Source organism: Nerophis ophidion, linkage group LG26 (genome assembly GCF_033978795.1).
Source record: "Nerophis ophidion isolate RoL-2023_Sa linkage group LG26, RoL_Noph_v1.0, whole genome shotgun sequence".
Classification (NCBI taxonomy): Eukaryota; Metazoa; Chordata; class Actinopteri; order Syngnathiformes; family Syngnathidae; genus Nerophis; species Nerophis ophidion.
This window is the reverse complement of record NC_084636.1, coordinates 10926980-10953242: the sequence shown is the minus strand read 5'-3', so window position 1 is coordinate 10953242 and position 26263 is coordinate 10926980. Positions and strand designations below refer to the sequence as shown.

The 26263-nt window shown below is 39.5% G+C and overlaps 2 protein-coding genes across 2 annotated transcripts in view; one reads left to right on the top strand and one right to left on the bottom strand.

The window, feature by feature from the left end:
- LOC133543719 (nucleotide sugar transporter SLC35D2-like) overlaps positions 1-23783 on the bottom strand; it is a 70291-nt gene extending 46508 nt beyond the window's left edge. The window contains exons 1-6 of the mRNA XM_061888461.1: positions 23585-23783; positions 23382-23415; positions 23202-23288; positions 18730-18797; positions 18553-18624; positions 13552-13620 (exon numbers count right to left, since the gene is read on the bottom strand). Coding sequence (XP_061744445.1) covers positions 13552-13620; positions 18553-18624; positions 18730-18797; positions 23202-23288; positions 23382-23415; positions 23585-23694 — 440 coding nt within the window. The 5' untranslated portion in view covers positions 23695-23783. The remainder of the gene's footprint in view (positions 1-13551; positions 13621-18552; positions 18625-18729; positions 18798-23201; positions 23289-23381; positions 23416-23584) is intronic.
- Positions 1-26263, top strand: part of bloc1s2 (biogenesis of lysosomal organelles complex-1, subunit 2) — a 74516-nt gene that overhangs the window by 3546 nt on the left and 44707 nt on the right. The window lies entirely within an intron of this gene.

Sequence of the window (26263 nt, the reverse complement as noted above, 5' to 3'; positions counted from 1 at the left end):
TATGAAAAAAACTGCGACTTATAGTCCGAAAAATACGGTACACATTCTGTACATATGCATACATACATACACTCATGCACATAATCGCGTTTCATCAAACATATATTAACGTTGTTGCCCTTGGGGACACCGGGTAACACCTGGCACACTGACAAAGCTGAACCTATTGTTACTATAACAATCTACAAGGTTAACATAGGTTGCCTTTCTTTCTTCCCCTGCATTTTTCAGTAGTCCTTTTATATCTGTAGTTATCATTTCTTATATGTATTGTTGCATTTGAACAACTGTATTGTTAACAGAGAAAAATTACTGTTATTGTTATCAATAGCGCTATTTCTATTGATATTTGTAATGCTCCATTTGTAGTGTAATAATGCTCATTGTCATTTCTTTATTACTTCGCTAACTGCTTCTTTGCTATCACTTTTACCATCATATTTGTACATATCGTATGTGCTGGTGGTGTTCTATTGTTATTGTTGTTTGCTGTTGTTTTTTTGTCTCTGTCTAATTGCCCTTTTGTCTCCACAATTTGTCTCCCTTTTTTTTCTCTCCTTCTATCCCTTACTGTTCCGGCCTGGCTGCACCAAAGGATAATATAAATACATTTAATAAAGTCTCATACAAATAACGCAACAAGAGAAGTATCCAACACTAAAGTAAATCTGAACAGCCGATATGGGCATCTACATCAACCATATGATTCACCTGAGAAGCTGGACAGGAAAAAAAAAAAGAAGTTAACACTTGAGTTACATGAGTCAAACTACAAATAAAAACTAACATTTTAATTGCCAAAAAAGAGAGGACCTATAGAGGTGCCTTGAAGAATGCCTGTTGTCAGGGCACACCCCACAGTAACTATTTCGTTATGCTGCTGGGTTGTAAAAAAAGAATGCGTCCGCACGATGTCATCTAAAGTATGAGTCACATCAGTGCGGAAACAATCACTGGGTGAAAATGATGTTAAAGAATGCCTTCTCGCAAGAGGCGCTGTAAGCGGACAGACAATGCAATGAACTTCCTCCAGGAGTCAATAGTGACATCAGGAAAGTCAAACCAGTTGAAGAAGCTCTGGAACAAGTACAAACATTCTGTGTATTCTGGGGGTCGAAAGGGCCACAGGCGTTTGGATCTGATGTTTCCAACTTTGTGAAGAAGTTTGGGATGGATCAACAGTTGGCAACCACCACCACCGGCTAGATATACTGTAGCAGACAGATGAAGAGTCTTCATTCTACAACTTGCCTCGAATGTGCTCACACCAGCGATAGTTTGTTTCGTGGAGTGGGCAACTACCGCCTCTGGTAGCTTTAATCATACTTTAATCTTGACGAGCTACTTGTTATGCGACAACAGAGAAAGCTGACATGACGTAACTTTAAATGTGTTAATGGGGAACTGCACTTTTTTTGGGAAAATTGCCTATTATTCACAATCATTATGAGAAACAAGAACATGTCTATTTTCTAAACGATTCTAAAGATAAAAAAACGCTTGCAAGATGCGGCTAATGGGAGTCCTCTATGTTGCATTCAGACCCATCTAAAACAACTTCAAAACCCATCAACATTTTTTATACAAGCAGCATGTCTATATATATATGTATGTATGTATGTATGTGTGGGAAAAATCCTCAATCATCAGGAGATGATTGAGGGAACCCCTCATGAAACAGTTCTGTAGAGATGTAGTCTTGTGATTTTTCCAAAACATACATATTGCGCTCTACCACAGTATTGAGCACTATTCTCTGGATAATCCAATCAAGATATATTTATATATGACCCAATGACAGTCACGTTCGTGTCAATGTTAACCGTATTTTGGTCATTTGAAGCATTATCGGAACATAATTCCTGGGAGCATTTATTTCAGCGCCCATAGCAACGCACTTAAGACTTCCAAGAACAAACACTGGTGTTTTATAATCACGGCAGACATCTTAATAGACAACTAAGATGATTATTCTTGTACAAATAAGGATTCACAACCTTATCTTTTTGAACCGGAATATACGCAGGATGAACTGCTGCTTATAGAATCCAAGCGAGCACAAAGACAAGATGAAACGGAGCAGACAGAAGCCGAGAGAGAGCACTCGGAAAGACCAACTGTTTGCGCTAACAAACCCTGCAGGGGTAGAAACTTTTTTCCACTTACCCCAAACCAGGGGCGTCGCCAGACATATTTCACTGGGGCACGTGCCCCACTGTTGATCTGCAGTGCCCCAGTAAAAATTTCACCAATAAAAAAAAACAAAAAAAAAACGCTTCAGAGTTTTAAGTCTACATAACATAGACAACAGCGCACATACTACTTAGTATGGTAATTAATTGCTACTGTATTCACTCCACTAACAATGAACACATGGCTAATTAATATGGTAATTTATTCACGTGTGGATCGAGACTTCGGTTGAGAGAGAGAGGGGGGAGATGCGAATCACTGCGTGAGGTAGGTAACGTTAGCCAACAACAATTTGTTAATTATATTATTTTGATTTTGATTTGACTCTAACTGTAACTCCTAGATGGATTTCAGAAAGTTATTCGCCCGCAGCAGAGAAGAAGCAGCGAGAAATGAGAGATGTAAGTGAAGTCCTAGCTAGCTAGGCAACATCATTGTCTTAAGTTGATGCTAAGTTAGCTAACGTTAGTCCTTGTATCAAGACAAACATATTCATTTGCTGTACGAGCTGTCGGGGGAATTTCCAATGAACATGAAACATAATGTTGGTTATTGTCTGCTGGTTCTGCATCAATGATGATTTGGAGTAAACGTGTGAGTTGAGTGCTTCTCAAATGGTTTATCTTCAGGAAGAAAAACATTTTTTCATATCAAGTCGTCAGCCAAGTTTTAAATCAGTCAAGTTTATTTCACAGAAAAATAGCACAGTAGACTTGTCTTGTTAATCGGTGTGACTTTGACTAAAATAATCTTGTTTTGTCACCAGAAAAATGGCTACAGCTAAAGCATCTGGTTTTGTTTCCAGAAAAAATAGTAACATTTATGTATTTGTTTTCAGAAAGATGGCTGAAAATATCGGGTTTTGTTGCCCCATTTAGATTTTTTAAAAATATATTTCCATGTCTGTCCTGAGTCCTCCTCCAACTTGTTAGTGGGTTTGCCTTTTGCTAAAATACTCACTAATAGTCACTAGAATAAAGGCTAAAATAACCTGGTTTTGTTGCCACAATTTGATTTTTTTCCTCCCTAAACTTTTTTTTTTTCATGCACACATCTGACTGTGACTCACTGAAAATGACACACAATCCACTTTTATGTCACGACCCAGCAGTTGGGAACCACTGGTCAACTGTATAACAGTTACTGTAATATTTCCATGTCTGTCCAGAGTGATTGACCACTTTGCAAAAATGAAAACGAGACGTTATAGTTTACTTCTCAGAAAATGATTCCCTGAACAGTCACACAACAGTTTTTTTTTCTACTACTGTGGCTTTATTGTTTTGTGTATATTATATAGTTTTGTGTATCTGAAATAGGATTAGCCACATTGCCATAAATGGAAATTAAATAATATAAAAGATCCCCGGGGATGTAGGGGTGCTTTATTTTGTGTTTTAATTTTGTAGATGTTAAATTTGCTGATGATTACTGCAATATATATATTTTAAAAAGATTAATTGCTCTTCCTTTTTGCTTTTACCATTAGCAGTTTAGAAGTCTGGAGTAAAAAAGTGCACAAGTAGGTCAAATGCATTAGTTAATTCCAGGTGGTTAATCAAAGATGCATACAACATAATCTGATATGATTTCATAGTTTAAAGCACTATTTATGTATTTTTTTATGATAAATAAGTGCTAAAAATGTTTTGCTTGCACGCTTTGCACGTTCAAATGAATTATTTGTGCCCCATGTGTGCCCCAGTACAGTATTAGGTCTAGTGACGCCCCTGCCCCAAACCAACTGAAAACATCTCCAGCCAGCTGGACCAAATACACAAGTGTCCGAGTAAGTCATGATAATATTCAATTATGATTCACGCAGGTACATCATGCTTGTTATTTCAACTACAGTCCATAGAGTTGCAAGAAAAAGTATGTGAACCCGTTGGGGTTACTTGGATTTCTGCTTAAAATTAGTGATAACATGTCTTCTTCTCTTCATCAGAGTTACAACATTAGACAAACACAGTCTGCTTAAACTAATACCGCACAAAAAAATATAGGTTTTCATCTTTTTATTGAACACATGTAAACATTCACGTCTGGAAAAAGTATCCGAAACTTTGGATTTAATAACTGGTATGACCTTCCCACCTGCTCAGTGGCCTAGTAGTTAGAGTCTCCGCCCTGAGATCGGTAGGTCATACTAAAGACTATAAAAATGCCCTCCTTGGCACTCAGCATCAAGGGTTGGAATTGGGGGTTAAATGACCAAAAATGATTCCCGTGCGTGGCCACCGCTGCTGACCACTGCTCCCCTCACCTCCCAGGGGGTGATCAAGAGTGTTGGGTCAAATGCAGAGAATCATTTCCCCACACAGTGTGTTAGTGACAATCATTGGTACTTTAACTTAACTCTGGCAGCAACAACCTCAACCAAACCAAACGTTTCCTGGCCATGAGGAATTTTGGACCATTCCTCTTTACAAAACTGTTTCAGTGCAGGAATATTCTTGGGATGTGTGGTGTGAATCTCTGTCTTGAGGTCATGCCAAAGCATCTCAATTGGGTTGAGGTCAGGACTCTGACTGGGTCACTCCAGAAGGCGTATTTTCTTCAGTTGTTGATTTACGTCTATGCTTGGGGTTGTTGTTCTGTTGCATTACCCATCCTCTGTTTAGCGTCAGTTGGTGGACAAATGGTCTTAAAGGCCTACTGAAACCTACTATTACCGACCACGCAGTCTGATAGTTTATATATCAATGATGAAATATTAACATTGCAACACATGCCAATAGGGCCGGTTTAGTTGACTAAATTACAGTTTTAAGTTTCCCGCTGAGTTTCCTGTTGAAAACGTCGCGTAATGATGACTCTTATGATGACGCGTGTTTGTGACGTTATTGGTTGGAGGGGACATATTAGCCCAGCACCACTTACGGCTAAAAGTCGTCTCTTTTCATCGCGCAATTACACAGTATTTTGGACATCTGTGTTGCTGAATCTTTTGCAATTTGTTCAATTAATAATGGAGAAGTCAAAGTACAAAGATGGAGGTTGGAAGCTTTTAGCCACACAAACACACAGTGTTTCCTTGTTTGAAATTCCCAGAAGTGAAGCTTTACTATGGATCAGAGCGGTCAAGCGAACATGGATCCTGACTACATGTCGACCGGCAGTTTTCGGAGAGAAAATTGAGGAAATAAGTCGCCTCTTACCGGAGATCAGCGGAGCTTCTGTCCTGCTGCAGCTTCATGACTTCCCTCAGACTGGCGTCAACACACCCATGGACACACCCCTCCGACTATCAGGTACTATTTAAACTAAAACACTAGCGACACAATAGAAAGATAAGGGTATTTTCCAGAATTATCCTAGTAAATGTGTCTGAAAACATCCGAGTTGCTCCCAATGCAATCGCCTTTTTTTTTCTTTTTCTAATCCTTCACTCTAAATGTCCTCATCCACGAATCTTTCATCCTCGCTCAAATTAATGGGGAAATTGTCGCTTTCTCGGTCCGAATAGCTCTTGCTGCTGGAGGCTCACATTTATAAACTATGTGAGGAGCCCTACAACCCGTGACGTCATACGCACATCGTCTGCTACTTCCGGTACAGGCAAGGCTTTTTTATTAGCGACCAAAAGTTGCAAACTTTATCGTGGATGTTCTCTACTAAATCCTTTCAGCAAAAATATGGCAATATCGCAAAATGATCAAGTATGACACATAGAATGGACCTGGTGTCCCCGTTTAAATAAGAAAATCTCATTTCAGTAGGCCTTTAAGTGTTCCTGCAAAATATTTTGATAAACTTGGGAATTGATTTTTCCATCGATGAAAGCTATCTGTCCAGGCCCTGAGGCAGCAAAGCAACCCCAAACCATGATGCCACCGCCCCCATATTTAAGTTTGTATGAGTTTTTGATGTTGGTGGGCTGTGCCTATCATTGTGTATACCTTCCAAACAACTAGATTTTGGTTTCATCTGTCCACAGAATATCTTGCCAGTAGTGCTCTGGAACAGCCAGGTGCTCTTTTGCAAACTTCAAATGTGCAGCAAGGTTTTTTTTTGAACAGCAGTGGCTTCCTCCGTGGTGTCCTCCTATGATCTCCATTCTTGTTCAATGTTTTACGTATTGTAGATTCATTAACAATAATGTCTAACCTGACTCTCGCCAGATTCCTGTAGTTCGCTGAGCTCCACACAAGAATCTGGGAGTTTAAATAGGAGATGTATTTCAGAAGGCATACAAAAATCATTGTATGTGATTGGATAAACCACTTGTCCATTATCTTGAATGACGTGCTACTTCAACCACTCACATCGAAATCAACCAATGACGCTGATGCGAGCGACACTGTGTATGTTTCGCCTTTGTTGTTGGAACCAAACTGTCGCTTTTCACATCTATGAAATCCCGCCCGGCGATCCTGATTGGTTCATTATTTTTTTGCTATCAGGAAGGTGTGGAGCTCCCTTTTGTGGAGCTCAGCGAATTACAAGGGTCTGGCGAGAGTCAGGTTAAATGTCAGCATGTGCCAGAGATTTCTGTAAGTCCTTAGCTGACGCTCTAGGATTCTTCTTCACCCCAACTGAGCATTCTGCGCTGTGCTCTCAGTCATCTTTCCAGGTCGACCACGCCGAGGAAGAGTAGCAGCAGTGCTCAACTTTCTACATTTGTAGACCGTCTGTCTTACCGTGGACACATGAATATCAAGGCTTTTAGAGGTACTTTTGTAACCCTTTCTAGCTTTATGAAAGTTAACAATCATAGATCTTCTGTGCGAGGCATGGTTCTCATCAGGTAATGCTTCTTGAGAACAGCACACTTATCACAGGTGTGTTTTTTTTTTTTTTTTATAGTGCAAGGAAACTTAAGTCCTGGCTCCAATCAGCTCTTGGAGAAGTCATTAGCCTAGGAGTTCACATACTTTTTTTCACCCTGCACTGTGAATGTTCACATGCTGTGATCAATAAAAAGATGAAACCTGTATTTTTTGTGCGGTATTACTGTAAGCCTCCAAAAACATGCACCTGGGGATAGGTTGATTGGTAACACTAAATTGGCCCTCGTGTGTGAAAGTGAGTCTGAATGTTGTCTGTCTATCTATGTTGGCCCTGCGATGACGTGGAGACTTGTCCAGGGTGTACCTCGCCCTCTGCCCCGAAGGGGATAAGCGGTAGAAAATGGATGGATGGAAGTCCTTTGTGGTCTTTGACGTTTCCCTCTTACACACATGGTTATGTGTGCTATGACTGAGTTTTTTTCCCCTTGGCCTCAGTCTGATCCCCCTTTCCAGGGACCCAGGCTTGGACTGAATATTGTTTTTTGTCAATTTGAACTGAACTCTGGGGCCGGTATGGCCTGGGTTCTACAGTTGAATCGCCCTGAAATACAGAATTTCCATGTGATGAGGTGGTGACTTGTCCAGAATGTACCGCACCTTCCGTTCAAATGCACCTGAGATAGGCTCAAGCGATAGAAACTGGATGGATAGTTTAAGCAGACTGTTTGTCTATTGTTGTGGTTTTGATGGAGATCAAAACACATTTTATGATTAAATTATGCAGAAATCCAAGTAATTCCAAATGGTTGACATACTTTTTCTATCAACTGTAAGCTGTTGAGGTAGCGGTGTACAAACAAAACAAGAAATGTGGTCTAAAACTTACACTGTAACATGATTGTCTATGTTCTTCAGTCAGTACAGATTGGAGTAATTTCGCCTTACAAACTTAAAGGCCTACTGAAATGAGACTTTCTTATTTAAACGGGGATAGCAGGTCCATTCTATGTCATACTTGATCATTTTGCGATATTGCCATATTTTTGCTGAAAGGATTTAGTAGAGAACATCCACGATAAAGTTCGCAACTTTCGGTCTTAAGAGAAATACCCTCCCTCTACCGGAAGTCGCAGACGATGACGTCACACGTGTGGGGGCACCTCACATATTCACATTATTTTTAATGGGAGCCTCCAACAAAAAGTGCTATTCGGACTGAGAAAAAACGACAATTTCCCCATTAATTTGAGCGACGATGAAAGATTCGTGGATGAGGATATTGATAGCAAAGGACTACGAAAAAAAATGCCATTGGGACGGATTCCGATGTTTTTAGACACATTCAAAAGGATAATTGTGGGAAATCCCTTATCTTTCTATTGTGTTGCTAGTGTTTTAGTGAGTTTAATAGTACCTGATAGTCGGAAGGGTGTCTCCACGGGTGTGTTGATGCCAATGTCTCAGGGGAGTCGACGGCAGCTAAGGACGACACAAGCTAGGCTTTTCTCCGGTAAGAAGCGACTTTTTACCCACAATTTTCTCGCCGAAACGAGCTGGTTGACATTCCGTCTTGATTCATGTTCTCTTGAACGCGCTCTGATCCATAGTAACGTTTCACCTCCAGGAATTTTAAACAAGGAATCACCGTGTGTTTGTGTGGCTAAAGGCTAAAGCTTCCCAACTCCATCTTTCTGTGACTCCTCCAATATTAATTGAACAAATTGCAAAAGATTCAGCAACACAGATCTCCAAAATACTGTCTAAATATGCCGTTAAAGCAGACGACATTTAGCTGTGTGTGTGCGTAGCCCTCATACTTCCTAAAAACCTGTGACGTCTTGCGTACACGACATTTCCAGGACGAAACTCCTGGGAAATTTAAAATTGCAATTTAGTAAACTAAACTGGCCGTATTGGCATGTGTTGCAATGTTAATATTTCATCATTGATATATAAACTATCAGACTGCGTGGTCGGTAGTAGTGGGTTTCAGTAGGCCTTTAAAAGCCATTCAGTTGCTGACGCAGAAGCTCGCTTACGGTTAATGCCGTAGCATGCCGTCGCAAGGCGATTTGTAACTACGCTAAAAACCTGTTCCTCAGTGTTCACGCTTAACAATAACTGTCGCTACAGCTTGTTTTTTATACAGGTTACGGAATGTAAATGAAGTACTGTTGGCGTTTTTTGGATGCATTTTTAAAGTGATTTAGAGGCAAAATGATTTGCTCCCATTAGCGGCATTGCAACCCACCTAAAACGAGCCGTTTTACTACAAATTAAAATTCAAAACATGTCTTCTTGTCTTTCATAAGGATTGTGAACGATAGTCTAAATTCCCCCCCAAAAATACAGTTATTCTTTAAGTTATGATGCGTAATCTTTGTGTTGTTCATATTTCATTTTTGTATTTATCTCCTTCATTGATGTGCATCTTTGATCGATAGACAATTATACCTCAATTATACAATTTTAAATTCACAAAACAATGTCTGAAAAGGATCAGGATGAAGAAAAATCTTATAGTTTCCTACCCCCTTTGACATAATACATAGTTTTACTTCATGGATATCATTTAAACCAAAAAATACATCCAAATGTAATGAAACAATCGAAAAACACAAGTGCAAAACTTCATAAAGTATAAACCAAACAGACGAAATAATAATATATACCTCACACAATGATACAAAGAAAATACAAAACCTGACAAAATAAGTAAAAAAGCAAAATGTAAACTTTCCTAACATAGTGTTTACATTGAGGTGATGACACATTCTAAATTGCTTACTTTGTTTACATAGACACACAACAGCCGCAGGAGAGACAGAATGAAGCGAAAGTGTCCACAGCAGATGCAGGCAAATGGAAAAATAAAAGAGGATGTTGAATATATTTTTGTGTGCATATGTAGATGAATCTTTGTAGTCTTATATTGTTTGATACTGTATGTTCACTGTTTTAAAAAGTGAATCTTGTCCACTAAAATAAATTAAGGTAAAGGCTGTCATTAATTACATCACAAACACGCAGTTCACCAACATTTCCTTGTTTTAATTCCACATTTTTAACCAAATATTTATACGAAGGTTACAATTAAACGACAATTGTACGTAATAAAACACTATCGCAGTACAACGCTGATTTTCGCAGTAGTATTCAATAATAAAAATAATGAATACGCATATCTAGTTGATGTATGTTGACGTTTTGTTGCCATAGTGATAATAGTAACTACATCACAACCACAGCTTTGTTGTTCATCATGGTTGTTAGCTGTAGCATATCTTCTCCCTTTTTTTTTGTCACGTAACTGTGAAAGAGTTGGCGATGTCATCATTATAACTGGCGGAATCCTTGTTCCACAGAATCGACAAGGCGGGTTTGTCAGACTTTCTCACTCTCAAAAACTCTCTTTTCCGACATAAAGCTGAAACGATACATTTCTTTACCGTTTCCACCTATTGGGGACACGGCCTGAACCACAACTTTGGCGCCCAGTTTTCTGTTTGCGAGCAAGATAAAAACGTCAATCAAAAAATAAGTTGTTAGACTAGAAACTCCCACACCAATTTAAACAAGTGTCGTTGGGATTGGCAGAGGGGTAGTTCTTTTGCATCTCTGCAGTGATTTTTTTTTTTTTTTTCCCCCCAGGGCGGAACCATCCTTGCACTCCTTCCCTTGTGTTAAGAGTATAAATAGTTGTGGTTTGGGCACCAACTTCTAGGCTAGTTTGTCTCCAAGGTTTTGAACTAAACTCGAGGGCCGGTAAGGTGTTATTCCCGGGCCACCATTTGAATAGCCATTCCATACAAGACTTAGCTTTGTGTTTTGTCTATACTATATGACATTTATAATGATTTGTTAGATTTGGATGTGTCTATACCTAATGTCTAGTTGATATATGTTGACAATATTTTGTTGTCATAGTGATAATAATAACTACATCACAATCACAGCTCTGTTCGAGGTTTGTACAAATTTTCCATGGCCAAATTCAAGCACTTTTTAAAGACTTTCAAGATACATTTCCCAGTTTTTCCAGTAGCCTTCAAAAGGTGAATTTTTAAACGTATACACAGACGAATATAAAGCATTCAGCCGGGCTGCAAAGCAAGCTGGGACTCTGACCTTGTAGTTTTAAAAGAAATGTGAAATGAAAGACTGGTAAAATCACATCAAATATTCACTATTTACTTTGTTACATTGCGTAAAAGTAGCAAGTGACACGCTAATTGTGTAGTTATTCGTCTCAACCCGAGTGGACTGAATGATAATGCTAACAAGCTAATGCTAAATCTGATGCGTTTATGTTGTTGCTGTGAGACAAACACTGACATTTATTACCTATATATTGTTATTTACAGCTTTAATGAATCATAAAGACCCTCGTGAATTCCTGATTTACTGAGAGGACGACTTTCTGACTGTTAGAAAAATAATAATGTAAAATTATATACACTGTACACTTTGTTTTTAAATCATATTGTTTTGTATTTAATTTCCTTACACTTTAATGAAATAAATAGGACATAACATTGTCTGTTTATTTACATGGCATTAGTGTGGAAATATACTGTATCACTCTCTCCTTTGAGGCACACATTAAAAGCGTTACTAAAACGGCCTTCTTTCATCTCCGTAATATCGCTAAAATTTGCTCCATTCTGTCCACTAAAGACGCTGAGATCATTATCCATGCGTTTGTTACGTCTCGCCTCGACTACTGTAACGTATTATTTTCGGGTCTCCCCATGTCTAACATTAAAAGATTACAGTTGGTACAAAATGCGGCTGCTAGACTTTTGACAAGAACAAGAAAGTTTGATCACATTACGCCTGCACTGGCTTCCTGTGCACTTAAGATGTGACTTTAAGTCCGCTGTGAACGGGACTCTCGCTGCTGTGTTGGATCCGCTTTGGACTGGACTCTCGCGACTGTGTTGGATCCATTGTGGATTGAACTTTCACAGTATCATGTTAGACCCGCTCGACATCCATTGCTTTCCTCCTCTCTAAGGTTCTCATAGTCATCATTGTCACCGACGTCCCACTGGGTCATTATTGTCACCGATGTCCCACTGGGTGTGAGTTTTCCTTGCCCTTATGTGGGCCTACCGAGGATGTCGTGGTGGTTTGTGCAGCCCTTTGAGACACTAGTGATTTAGGGCTATATAAGTAAACATTGATTGATTGATTGATTCATAAGTCATCCGCCTAATTTGTATAAACTACCCTTAACTAAGTGTTTTTAACCACTGTGCCGTGGCACACTATTGTGCCTTGAGATACAGTCTGGTGTGCCGTGGGAGATTCTCTAATTTCACCTATTTGGGTTACAACAATTTTTTGTAAACCAGTAAATATAGTCATGATGTGCTGTTGTTGAGTGTCGGTTCTGTCTAGAGCTCGGCAGAGTAACCGTGTAATACTCTTCCATATCAGTAGGTGGCAACCGGTAGCTAATCGCTTTGTAGCTGTTGGAAACAGCGGGACACAGGGTGCAGGTAAAAAGGTGTCTAATGCTTAAACCAAAAATAAACAAAAGGCGAGTGCCCCTAACAAAAGGCATTGGAGTTTAGCGATGGCTATGCAGAACGAAACTAAAACTGAACGGGCTACAAAGTAAACAAAAACAGAATGCTGGACGACAGCAAAGACTTACTGTGGAGCAAATACAGCATCCACAATGTACATCCGGACAGGACAAACAATGTCCCCACAAAGAGAGATAAAAACAACAAATATTCTTGATTGCTAATCCAAAGTAGATCCGGGAAAATATTGCTCAAAGGAAGACATGAAACTGCTACAGGAAAATACCAAAAAAAAGAGAAAAAGCCGCCAAAATAGGAGCGCAAGACAAGATAGTTCTTGTCTCTAGTTTTTTGCTGTTTTCGTGTGTGTAGTGTTTTGGTAAACACTAAACACAGGAAAACATCAAAAAAGTCAGGGCGTGATGTGTCTGGTAGTGACAGTACACCTACTTTGAGACAAGAGATATAGTGATGCATGCTTGGTTATGTTTTAGTCATATCCACAATTGCGACGACGACTTTTTACTCTCAACTGAGTTTTGTTTTTTAATGATTTCTGCTGGTGGTGTGCCTGCGGATTTTTTCAACGCAAAAAATGTGCCTTGGCTCAAAAAAGGTTGAAAAACACTGCCTTAACTCATAGGCGCCGATCTACATTTCTGCCAATGGGTGCTTGGTGTGTGTATTAAAAAAATTAAAAATAAAATTAAAAAAAAAAGACATTCAGCAAAGTTAAAATCCCATATGATTTGTGGCTTTATTATTTTGTAAAACGCACCAAACTTGCCACAAAATTAACTACAACAAGACAGATTTTTCAAAAATGATTTTAAAGATTGAAAGTTGCCATCAATACCACGGGAGCGGCGCCTATGCTGAACTATGAAATGTGGATGAAAAACAAACCACACAAAGCTTCGTTGTACTTGTGCAAAGACAATAAAGACCTATCTATCTACACTTCTACAGGTACCTTTTTAATTACAGGACTAAAAGTTCCTAAACTTACGGTAAAAAAAAAGATGCCTAATGAAAGCAATTAAGGCGTAATTACAAACCTGGTACATCCAAATGTAGTTTAAAAACCTTACCTTGCAGCTATGAAGGCCCCGAGGATCATTGCAAATACTGTCAGCTGGATGGACTTGGAGAATTTTCTCCTGTCAAAAAAGTAAAACATTTTAACAATACGACTCTTTTTCTTAAATGGTAAATGGGTTCTACTTGTATAGCGTTTTTCTTCCTTAAATGTACTCAATGCGCTTTAACACTATTTCCACATTCACCCATTCACATCAAGAGCAAGGATGACATTTTTGAATAATGAATGAGGGGAAAATTGGAAATTTTAGTTTTTGGTCCAGCACTCATTGACTTGGGACAATTGCAAAATGTTGTGCGTACCAAAGTCATCAGCCTTGGCGTCATTATAGACAGTGATTTTAAATTGGACAAACAAGTCAATGGCGTTTTAAAATCGTGTTTTTTTTTCGTCTTTTTTTTTTTTTCTTAGTTTATTTCAAACATGACATACCTACAACATTATACATCATACAATTTCATCATTTCACAATACACAATACATCATGTTTGAAAAGGAGTAGGAAGAAGCAAAGCTTATTTAATCCTAGAGAGCCCACAAATATATCCATTCATTTACTGACCTTTACAGCAAAATAGCAAAATGACATCTGTGAATGAGTAGCACAACAGTTTTGTAACATGTACTTAATCAATTCAGTCATTAACATACTGAGATGAAGAATATTTTATTTTCAATAAGTCTGAAAGTGTTTCTCATTGTTCTTCTTCTTTGTACTTTATAAGCACTATTAATTTAAACATCCTCTTAAACTGGATCATATCAGTACAATGTTTAACTTCTTTACTTAATCCATTCCATAATTTAATTCCACATACTGATATACTGAATGTTTTAAGTGTTGTACGTGCATACAAATGTTTTAAATTAGATTTTCCTCAAAGGTTATATTTCTCCTCTTTAGTTGAGAAGAATTGCTGTACATTTCTTTGGTAGCAGGTTATAATTTGCTTTGTACATCATTTTAGCTGTTTGCAATTTTATCAAATCATCGAGCTTTAATATTTTCGACTCAATAAATAGAGGGTTTGTATGTTCTCTATATCCAACATTATGTATTATTCTAATTGATCTTTTTTGAAACACAGTTAACGAATGTAGCGCACATTTGTAGTTGTTTCCCCATATTTCTGCACAATAACTCAGGTATTGTTTTTATGGTTTTAGCAAAAGTAAAACAGTTTTCATTTTTTAACCTTTTTCAACAAGTCGTGCGTGCTTTTTTTTTCAAGTCGCCTGGACAGAACGCGGCAGCCAACGTTCCCTCTAATGTGCGCGCCTGTGCGATTGCGCACTGCTCACGAGTCCTCTGCCCAAGGCAAATCTATGCCGCGCACAAAATCCAATAAAAAAAACAAAAAGCAATTTTCAAAGTAACTGACAAGAGGCCACAACAGAGAAAACTGTTTTTGTTATCACTGTTCAATTATTGTAACGTCTGTCAAGACGCTTTGAGGACATTAATTCCATTGATCACTTTATTGAGCAAAACTCTTTATAAACACATGACCAAAAACATTGCTAAACAATTTCTGTCTAGCAACGCTGATCATTTTCTGCTGTACAAAGCAGACCAAGACCAACTTTGCCATCTGTCATATCAACAGCAGCCGCTCGCTCTTTCTCACTTGTGCCAGCACATATGATGCGTTTACAGCCACACAAAACGTCGGACATTTCCAATGCCGCACATTATGTGTCATTCCAGGTCGTTACACTGAGTTACCAATCAAATATGTGCTCATTCTACTGTCATTTATTAAGAATCTTAATTTATAAATATTCATCATGAAATGCTGTTATTATATTAAAGAGATACTAATAAAAATATATATATTTTACAAACGGAAAGTTACAGCAATGTTCACATGATCCAGTGCTTACATCTCATTGTGCAACATGTGAATGTTTTAATGGGAACTAAATGCGATATCTGAAAGGGGTACACATTACTTCCAAAGCAGGACCCCACCCAGGCACACAATACTAGTACACAGCTCATTGGAAAAACAATATTTGTTTTTCTTATCAGTGTAAATGAGCCAAATCACTTACATTAGAAAATGATCACATGGAAGAGGCTGCTGTCATTTGATTAAAATAATAAGAAATTTAACAGTGTGCTCCACTGAATGCTCAAGCAGTTTTTGCGTTTGCTCACACACATGAAAAATTAGAGGGAACATTGGCGAGAATATAACCCCGATTCTTAAGACTTTGCGCTGGCTCCTTGTTCATTTTAGAATTGATTTTAAAGTATTGTTGTTTGGTTTTAAAGCTTTGCATGGACTGGCACCTCATTATATCTCGGACCTCGTCCAAATTTATACTCCTGCGCGCGCTCTCTGAGGTCCGAGAGCCAGCTCCAGCTCGTGGTGCCCAAGACCAGACTTAAAACCAGGGGAGACAGGGGTGGTCGGTCCTAACCTCTGGAACACTCTACCACTCCATGTTCCAACTGCTCCCACAGTGGAGTGTTTTTATGTCTCGTCTTAAGACTCACTTTTATTCTCTGGCTTTTAACACTACGTGAGTTGTGTGGTCCTCTGTGTTTTTAAATGTTTATTTCTATTTGTTTTTACCCATTTTAAAACATCTTTTAATCATATATACTTTTATATTGTTTTTATATTTTGTTTATTCAGTCATTGGTGGAACTAAGGATAGTATTTGAATCTTATTTTTAATATTTTTGTGCAGCACTTTGGAAAAATTTTTGTTGTTTAAATGTGCCATATAAATAAAGTGCATTGGATTGAAGTGTTTCGCTCAAGGACACAACGGACGTGACTAAGTTGGTAGAAGCTGGGTATCGAACCAGGGACCCCCAGGTTTCTGGCACGGCCACTCTCCCGACCGCGCCACGTCGTCCCCTCAGTGTTTTTCAACCGCTGTGCTGCGGCACACGCGAAATACAGTCTGGTGTGCCGTGAAAGATTATATAGTTTCCCCTAGCTGTGTTAAAAATATTTTTTGCAAACCAGTAAATCCAATCCGCAAATAATGAGGTGGCTAGGGAGAGGGAAGTATGGGCTTCTCTGCTTAGGCTGCTGCGCCCGCGACCCCACCCCATAAGCGGAAGAGAATGGATGGATGGTAATCTAGTTGGTTACTATGGTCATCTAATTGGTTATTTTTTGTAATCTTTGTCACAACACCTCAGATGAGGCACCAAGCAGTGTGGGCGGGAAGCGTTTCACAAACGCGGAAGGAGATTTTCACAACCGAATTCTACAGCTTAGTGATGATGTATCAGATTGTAGGTGGGTTTATTTTGTACCCTTTACGTTCATATTTCACTGTTTGTTGGATGTTTGTTGCGTTTCACTTGATTACAAAATATGTCGATCGAAAGGGGGTGTGGCATTATTATTTTGTCAATATTCAGTTGTCTTATCGTTCATAGAAAAACGTAAAATTCCATTACGTTTTTAAGGCGGTCTGTCATAGCGTTTTTAGCATTCAATCACACATTATTTCGAAGTTTTGTATTGATGTCCCTAAAAATAGATACACTGGCCCCCAGACACATTTTTTCTCTCTAAATGTGGCCCCCGAGTCAAAATAATTGCAGAGGCCTGGTTTATAGGGTTAGGCGCAATAAGTACCAACATAGTACCAACCTCGTCACGTCCGTTGTGTCCTGAGCAAGACACTTCACCCTTGCTCCTGATGGGTGCTGGTTGGCGCCTTGCATGGCAGCTCCCTCCATCAGTGTGTGAATGTGTGTGTGAATGGGTAAATGTGGAAGTAGTGTCAAAGCGCTTTGAGTACCTTGAAGGTAGAAAAGCGCTATACAAGTACAACCCATTTATTTATCATTTATTTATTTAAGTGTTCAACTTTAGCGTAAACCCTTTCGGTCTGCAACATTTGGAATTTATGAATGTAAAACTGTTTGTTTATTTTCTTGACCACTGACCAAAGAAATAATAAACTAAAAGAGGAGCGCAGGACACCAAAAAACTCCAAATAAGTCACAATGTGACAGGTGGTGACAGTACACCTACTTTGAGACAAGACCTATAGTGATGCATAGTTGGTTACGGTTTGAATTCATAACAATTGTGGGAATAGGGCTGGGCGATACATCGATATACGCAATATATCGCGGGTTTGTCTCTATGCGATATAGAAAATGACTATATTGTGATATTTGAGTATACGTTCTCACGCAGTTGCTTTTAGCTGCGAGCATTACACTACAGGGTCTTCTTCACTCTTTCTTGTCTCTCATTCTCACGGAGACATAAAATAAGCGCACCTTCTTACATACGTCACACACGCGCAACGTCATACGTCACATACGTATACGTCCTCGCGGAGCAGAGAGATAGCAGCATGGGTAACGTTAGCTGTGATGCTAGCGGAGCCGTGCGAGTGATAATACAAGAGAAAGAAGGTGCGAATCTGGTAACAAATGAAGGAAGAATTAATTCCCAAGAAAAACGGCAGGGGGTGCATCGTCTGGCTTAGGTTTGCCTTTAAGCGGGAAGATGTCGAATAGACAACTTTAATTTGTCAAGTGTGGGGCACAAGCATTGCTAGCAAAAGTAGCATCATTTGAGAAGTCACCTGCTAATAACTGTTTAATAAATACAGTTTTGGTCAATTGACTTAGTTGGGATTTCCTTCTCTGCATGAAAGTTTAAAATGAGCATAAATTAATGCAGTATAAACAAGAATGTTTTGATGTAGACACATAGAATCATCATACTGCTGTGATTATATGTATCAAGAGTTAATTCAAGGCTAAGGCAAAATATTGAGATATATAACGTGTATCGCGATATGGCCTAAAAATATTGAGATTAAAAAAAGGCCATATCGCCCAGTCCTATGTGGGAATTACTTTTTACTGTCAATATCTGTTCATTTTTAAATTTTTTTTTTTGCTGGTGGGGTGCTTCCATATATCTTCAACGAAAAAAAAGGTTGAAAAACACTGCCCTACATCACACAATAAAATCACCAGTAAAAAGGAACTGACTTGAGCAGAAATCTCTCGGCCAGCATCGTGAATAGGATGGAGAACCTCCTGAGGACAGTGAACATGGGCAAACTGGTGGAGCAGAGCAGAAATACAAAATTTTAATGACATATATTCCATGAATTATCTTCTGATTAAAAAAAAAATAATAATAATAAAAATAATAAAAAAACTTACTTGAGGGATTTGGTTCCACACAGACCAGTAATTTGATTGCCCACATAGAGGAGAGGTAGAGGAAACGTCTGAAGGCATGCATGTCATTGATGAAGCTGATTAGTGACCAGAGTTGATATTGATCATAGGGCTGGGCGATATATCGATATACACGATATATCGTGGCTTTATCTATGTGCGATATAGAAAATGACTATATCGTGATATTCGAGTATACGTTCTCACGCAGTTGCTTTTAGCTGCGGGCATTACAGTACAGGCTTTTATCGCTCTTTGTTGTCTCTCCTTCTCACTGAGATATAAAACAAGCGCACCTTCTTACATACGTCACATACCGTCATGTCATACATCACATACAGTACGCCCTCGCGGAGCAGAGAGGAAGCAGCATGGGTAACGTTAGCTGTGATGCTAGCAGAGCCGTGCGAGTGGTAATACGAGAGAAAGAAGGTGCGAATGAAGGAAGAATTAATTCCCAGGAAAAACAGCAGGGGGTCCATCGTCTGGCGGTGGTTTGGCTTTAGGTGGGAATATGTCCAACAGACAACCGTAATTTGTCAAGTGTGCGGAAAAACGGCGTTGCTCCAAAAAGTAGCATTACTGCTAATATGTAGCATCATTTGAAAAGTCACCTGCTAGAGAATGAAGAGTGATTACTCTGCTTGTCAACATCTTTAACAGAATTTAATAACGTCCGTAGTAACCTACCACATAGCGGAGGACGAAAACTATTTGATTTCCTATTATGCAGCTCATTTTTATTTGACACTTAAAATGTCTCTGACAATGTTGCACTTTCTGTTTTGAAATGACATGAACGTTTGTGTCATTGCTTAACTGTTTAATAAATACAGTTTTGGTAATTTGACTTAGTTGTGATTTCCCTCTCTGCATGAAAGTATAAAAAGTAGCATATATTAATGCAGTATGAACAAGAATGTTTTAAAGGCCTACAGAAATGAGATTTTCTTATTTAAATGGGGATAGCAGGTCCATTCTATGTGTCATACACGATCATTTCGCGATATTACCATATTTTTGCTGAAAGGATTTAGTAGAGAACATCAACGATAAAGTTCGCAACTTTTGGTCGCTAATAAAAAAGCCTTACCTGTACCGGAAATAGCAGACTATGTGCGCGTGACGTCACGGTTTGTAGGGCTTCTCACATCCTCACATTGTTTACAATCATAGCCAGCAGCAGCTAGAGCTATTTGGACCGAGAAAGCTACAATTTCCCTATTAATTTGAGCAAGGATAAAAGATTCGTGGATGAGGAAATTTAGAGTGAAGGACTAGAAAGAAAAAAAGAAAAAAAAAGGGCATTTGCAGTGGGAGCGATTCAGGTGTTTTAGACACATTTACTAGGATAATTCTGGAAAATCCCTTATCTGCCTATTGTGTTGCTGGTGTTTTAGTGAGATTAAATAGTACCTGAAAATCAGAGGGGTGTGGCCACGGGTGTGTTGACGCCAGAGTCTCTGAGGTAAGTCACGGCAGCTGCAGTAGGATGGAGGCTCCGCTCATGTATACGGTAAGAGGCGATTTATTACCACAATTTTCTCACCGAAAACTGTCGGTTGACATGTAGTCGGGATCCATGTTCGCTTGACCGCTCTGATCCATAGTAAAGCTTCACCTCCGGGAATTTTAAACACTGAAACACTGGCTGTGTTTTTGTGGCTAAAGGTTAAACGCTTCCCACCTCCATCTTTCTACTTTGACTTCTCCATTATTAATTTAACAAATTGCAAAAGATTCAGCAACACAAGATGTCCAGAATACTGTGTAATTATGCGTTTAAAGCAGACTACTTATAGCTTGGATCGGGCTGGAAAATAATGTCCACTACACTCGGTGACGTCACGCGCACGCGTCATCATACGCGTCATAATACCGCGACGTGTTCAAGCGGATACTTCGCGCGAAATTGAAAATTGCAATTTAGTAAACTAAACCGGCTGTATTGGAATGTGTTGCAATGTTAATATTTCATCATTGATGTATAAACTATCAGACTGCGTGGTGGGGTGGGTAGTAGTGGGTTTCAGTAGGCCTTTAATAACTGTTTAATAAATACAGTTTTGGTCAATTGACTTAGTTGTGATTTCCCTCTCTGCATAAAAGTTTAAAAAGTAGCATATATTAATGTAGTGTGAACAAGAATGTTTTAAAGGCCTACTGAAACCCACTACTACCAACCACGCAGTCTGATATTTCATATATATAAATGATGAAATCTTAAAATTGCAACACATGCCAATACGGCCTTTTTAGTTTACTAAATTGCAATTTTAAATTTCCAGCGGAGTTTTTTGTTGAAAACGTCGCGGAATGATGACGCGTGTTTGTGACGTCTCGGGTTGTAGCGGACATATTAGCCCAGCACCACACACGGGGCTAAAAGTCTCTTTTCATCGCATAATTACACAGTAATTTGGACATCTGTGTTGCTGAATCTTTTGCAATTTGTTCAATTAATAATGGAGACTATAAAGAATAATGCTGTTGGTGGAAAGCGGTGGATGGCAGCTTTCCACCGAAACACACTCTGTGTTTCTTTGTTTGTTGTGAAGCTTTAACACAGAGCGGTCAAGCGAACATGTTTCTCTACGTAAACCAGCAAGTTTTTGGGATGGTTTCTCTGAGACACTGGCTTTCACCGCAGCCATCCGACTTTCAGGTATGACTTTACAATCTCACTAAAACACTAAACAATAAGCATATAAGGGATTTTCCAGAATTATACTAATAAATGTGTCTAATTACATCTGAAGCGGTCCCCCTGGAGCCGTCGCCTTTTCCTTTTTTTTTTTGTGCGCTTCACTCTAACTTTCCTCATCCACGAATCTTTCATCCTCGCTCAAATTAATGGGGAAATAGTCGCTTTCTCGGTCCAAATAGCTCTTGCTACTGGAGGCTATGATTATAAACAAAGTGAGGATGTGAGGAGCCCTACAACCCGTGACATCACGCGTACATCGTCTGCTACTTCCGGTACAGGCAAGGCTTTTATTAGCGACCAAAAGTTGCGAACTTTATAGTCGATGTTCTCTACTAGATCCTTTCAGCAAAAAATGGCAATATCGCGAAATGATCAAGTATGACACATAGAATGGACCTGCTATCCCTGTTTAAATAAGAAAATCTCATTTCAGTAGGCCTTTGATGTAGACACATTGAATAATCATACTGCTGTGATTATACAGTGGGGCAAAAAAGTATTTAGTCAGCCACCGATTGTGCAAGTCCTCCCACTTAAAATGATGACAGAGGTCTGTAATTTTCATCATAGGTACACTTCAACTGTGAGAGACAGAATGTGAAAAAAAATCCAGGAATTGACATTGTAGGAATTTTAAAGAATTTATTTGTAAAATTATGGTGGACAATAAGTATTTGGTCAACCATTCAAAGCTCTCACTGATGGAAGGAGGTTTTGGCTCAAAATCTCACGATACATGGCCCCATTCATTCTTTCCTTAACACGGATCAATCGTCCTGTCCCCTTAGCAGAAAAACAGCCCCAAAGCATGATGTTTCCACTCCCATGCTTCACAGTAGTTATGGTGTTCTTGGGATGCAACTCAGTATTCTTCTTCCTCCAAACACGACGAGTGGAGTTTATACCAAAATGGACACATGGATGATACAGCAGAGGATTGGGAGAATGTCATGTGGTGAGATGAAACCAAAATAGAACTTTTTGGTATAAACTTCAGTTTCAGTTTATTTTCAGTCCAACAAAAACATATTCAAACATGGATCAGGATTCAAAAATGAATAACATGACTGAAACAGGCAGAAGCAAAAAAGCTTACATGCCCAACATAAAAATGTTTACATTCAATTAAGTTACCTTTTCTAATAATTTTGTAATACAAAAAGAAATATAGTCATTCAGCATTTACATTTAAGTTGCCCTTTAACAAATAATACAAAAATATGTACTCATCTCGTCCTGTTTGGAGGAAGAATACTGAGTTGCATCCCAAGAACACCATACCTACTGTGAAGCATGGGGGTGGAAACATCATGCTTTGGGGCTGTTTTTCTGCTAAGGGGACAGGACGATTGATCCGTGTTAAGGAAAGAATGAATGGGGCCATGTATCGTGAGATTTTGAGCCAAAACCTCCTTCCATCAGTGAGAGCTTAGAATGGTTGACCAAATACTTATTTTCCACCATAATTTACAAATTCTTTTTTTCACATTCTGTCTCTCACAGTTGAAGTGTACCTATGATGAAAATTACATACCTCTGTCATCATTCTAAGTGGGAGAACTTGCACAATCGGTGGCTGACAACCCTTTACCCCTCAGTATATATCAAGTGTTCATTCGAGGCCAAGGCAAAATATTCGAGATATATATCGTGTATCACTATATGGCCTAAAAATATGGAGATATTAAAAGGCCATATCACCCAGCCCTAATTGATCATACAAAAAAAATACACAGGTGGTTCTCACCTTGCGTGGTACTTTCTTGTCGAAGTCTGGGAAGCTGATCACCCTCGCAGCCTTGCCCACCCACAGGACAATCACCGTGGCCAACATCTGCAAAAATATCCCAAAATCAACCAACTCCATCCCGCGACATTTAACGTGATGTTTCTCGCGTGTTTTCGGGAAAGTTGTTGCCAAACTCACTTGCCCAATCCCGACGCATATCGACGAAGGGAACCTGAAACATGAAATAGTCACACTCGAAGTCAGCTAAAAGTGCCCCCAAAAACCACAAATAACTGAAAGATGACGGGGTTATAAAGTAGTAAGAGTGAATGTAATATCCTTGTTATAACTGTGCAGCTCAAAGTTGTATTTAGCTAACTTCGCTACGCCGACGTGGTTACCTGTAGTGGGTGAGCACACTCTTGTTCACCACCACCAGGAAAAACGAGCTGGAACTATAAAATCCGGCGGCCAGCAGCTTCATGAACACCGTCGGAGGTCTTTCTGCCATCCCCGATTTGTTCTCATTCCGCTCCGTGGACGAGTGTCGGCTGCGGTCCTGCCATTGATTGAGTCGCTCTAACCTCCCTCCCTCCCGACGTCGTCTTCTTCCTTGTTTTCATTTTTTGGCTGTTGGCAAGCAATCGTGTGGTGCGCATTAGCGCCACCTTTTGACATGGAGTGTGGACCAGGCCTGCAAACATTCTTTTATTTCACGGCCTCCTGAAACCCACTACTACCCACCACGCAGTCTGATAGCAGGTCCATTCTATGTGTCATACTTTATCATTTTGCGATATTGCCATATTTTTTGCTGAAAGGAGTTAGTAGCGAACATCCACGATAAAGTTCGCAACTTTCGGTCGCTAATAAAAAAAGCCTTGCCTGTACCGGAAGTAGCAGACGATGTGCGCGTGACGTCACTGGTTGTAGGTCCAGGATTGGGTATAAAAACTGCTTCCCAAAAAATTCTCAGTCTTTCACAAGAAAGGATGGGGCAAGATACACCCCTTTGTCCACAAATGCGTGAGCAAACAGTCAAACAGTTTAAGAACAATGTTTCTCAAAGTGCAATTGCAAGACATTTAGGGATTTCAACATCTACGGTCCATAATATCATCAAAAGGTTCAGAGATTCTGGAGAAATCACTCCGCGTAAGCGGCATGGCCGGAAACCAACATTGAATGACCGTGACCTTCGATCCCTCAGACGGCACTGTATCAAAAACCGACATCAATCTCTAAAGGATATCACCACATGGGCTCAGGAACACTTCAGAAAACCACTGTCACTAAATACAGTTCGTCGCTACATCTGTAAGTGCAAGTTAAAGCTCTACCATGCAAAGCGAAAGCCATTTATCAACAACATCCAGAAACGCCGCCGGCTTCTCTGGGCCCAAGATCATCTAAGATGGACTGATGCAAAGTGGAAAAGTGTTCTGTGGCGGCTTCCCTGCTTAGGCTGCTGCCCCCGCAACCCGACCTCTGATAAGCAGAAGAAGATGGATGGATGGATGGCCCTCAGGGGAAAAAGTTTGTACACCCCTGGCCTAGCTAAAGGCCTACTGAAATGAGATTTTCTTATTCAAACGGGGATAGCAGGTCTATTCTATGTGTCATACTTTATCATTTTGCGATTATTGCCATATTTTTTGCTGAAAGGATTTAGTAGAGAACATCCACGATAAAGTTCGCAACTTTCGGTGTTAAGAGAAATGCATTCCCTCTACCGGAAGTCGCAGACGATGATGTCACACGTGTGGGGGCTCCTCACATATACACATTATTTTTAATGGGAGCCTTGATTGATTGATTGATTGATTGATTGATTGATTGATACTTTTGTTAGTAGATTGCACAGTTCAGTACATATTTCGTACAATTGACCACTAAATGGTAACACCTGAATAAGTTTTTCAACTTGTTTAAGTCGGGGTCCACGTTAATCAATTCATGGTACAAATATATATTATCAACATAATACAGTCATCACACAAGTTAATCATCATAGTATGTACATTGAATTATTTACATTATTTACAATCCGGGGGGTGGGATGAGGAGCTTTGGTTGATATCAGAACTTCAGTCATCAACAGAGGAATGTGGACATTGAAACAGTGTAGGTCTTATTTAGTAGGATATGTACAGCCAGCAGAGAACATAGTGAGTTCACATTGCATAAGAACAAGTATATACATTAGAAGTACATTTGAGTTGTTTATAATCCGGGGAGATGGGATGTGAATGGAGGAGGGTATTAGTAAAGTGTTGAAGTTGCCTGGAGGTGTTGTTTTAGAGCGCTTTTGAAGGAATATAGAGATGCACTTACTTTTATACCTGTTGGGAGTGCATTCCACATTGATGTGGCATAGAAAGAGAATGAATTAAGACCTTTGTTAAATCGGAATCTGGGTTTAACGTGGTTTGTGGAGCTCCCCCTAGTGTTGTGGTTATGGTGGTCATTTACGTTAAGGAAGTAGTTTGACATGTACTTCGGTATCAAAGAGGTGTAGCGGATTTTATAGACTAGGCTCAGTGCAAGTTGTTTTACTCTGTCCTCCACCCTGAGCCAGCCCACTTTGGAGAAGTGGGTTGGATTGAGGTGTGATTTGGGGTGGAGGTCTAAAAGTAACCGGACTAGCTTATTCTGGGATGTTTGGAGTCTAGATTTGAGGGTTTTGGAGGTGCTGGGGTACCAGGAGGTGCAAGCGTAATCGAAGAAGGGTTGAATGAGAGTTCCCGCTAGAATCCTCAAGGTGCTTTTGTTGACCACAGAGGAGATTCTGTAGAGGAATCTCGTTCTTTGGTTGACCTTTTTGATCACCTTGGTTGCCATTTTATCACAGGAAAGATTAGCCTCTAGAATGGAACCTAGGTAGGTGATCTCATCCTTCCTGGTGATAACAATGTCACCCACTTTTATAGTGAAGTCACTGACCTTCTTAAGTTTGATATGGGACCCAAATAAGATGGATTCCGTTTTACCTAAGTGTATGGATAGCTTGTTGTCAGCGAGCCAGGTGCAAATATTGAGGAGTTCAGCACAGAGGATTTGTTCCACCTGTGACTTGTCCT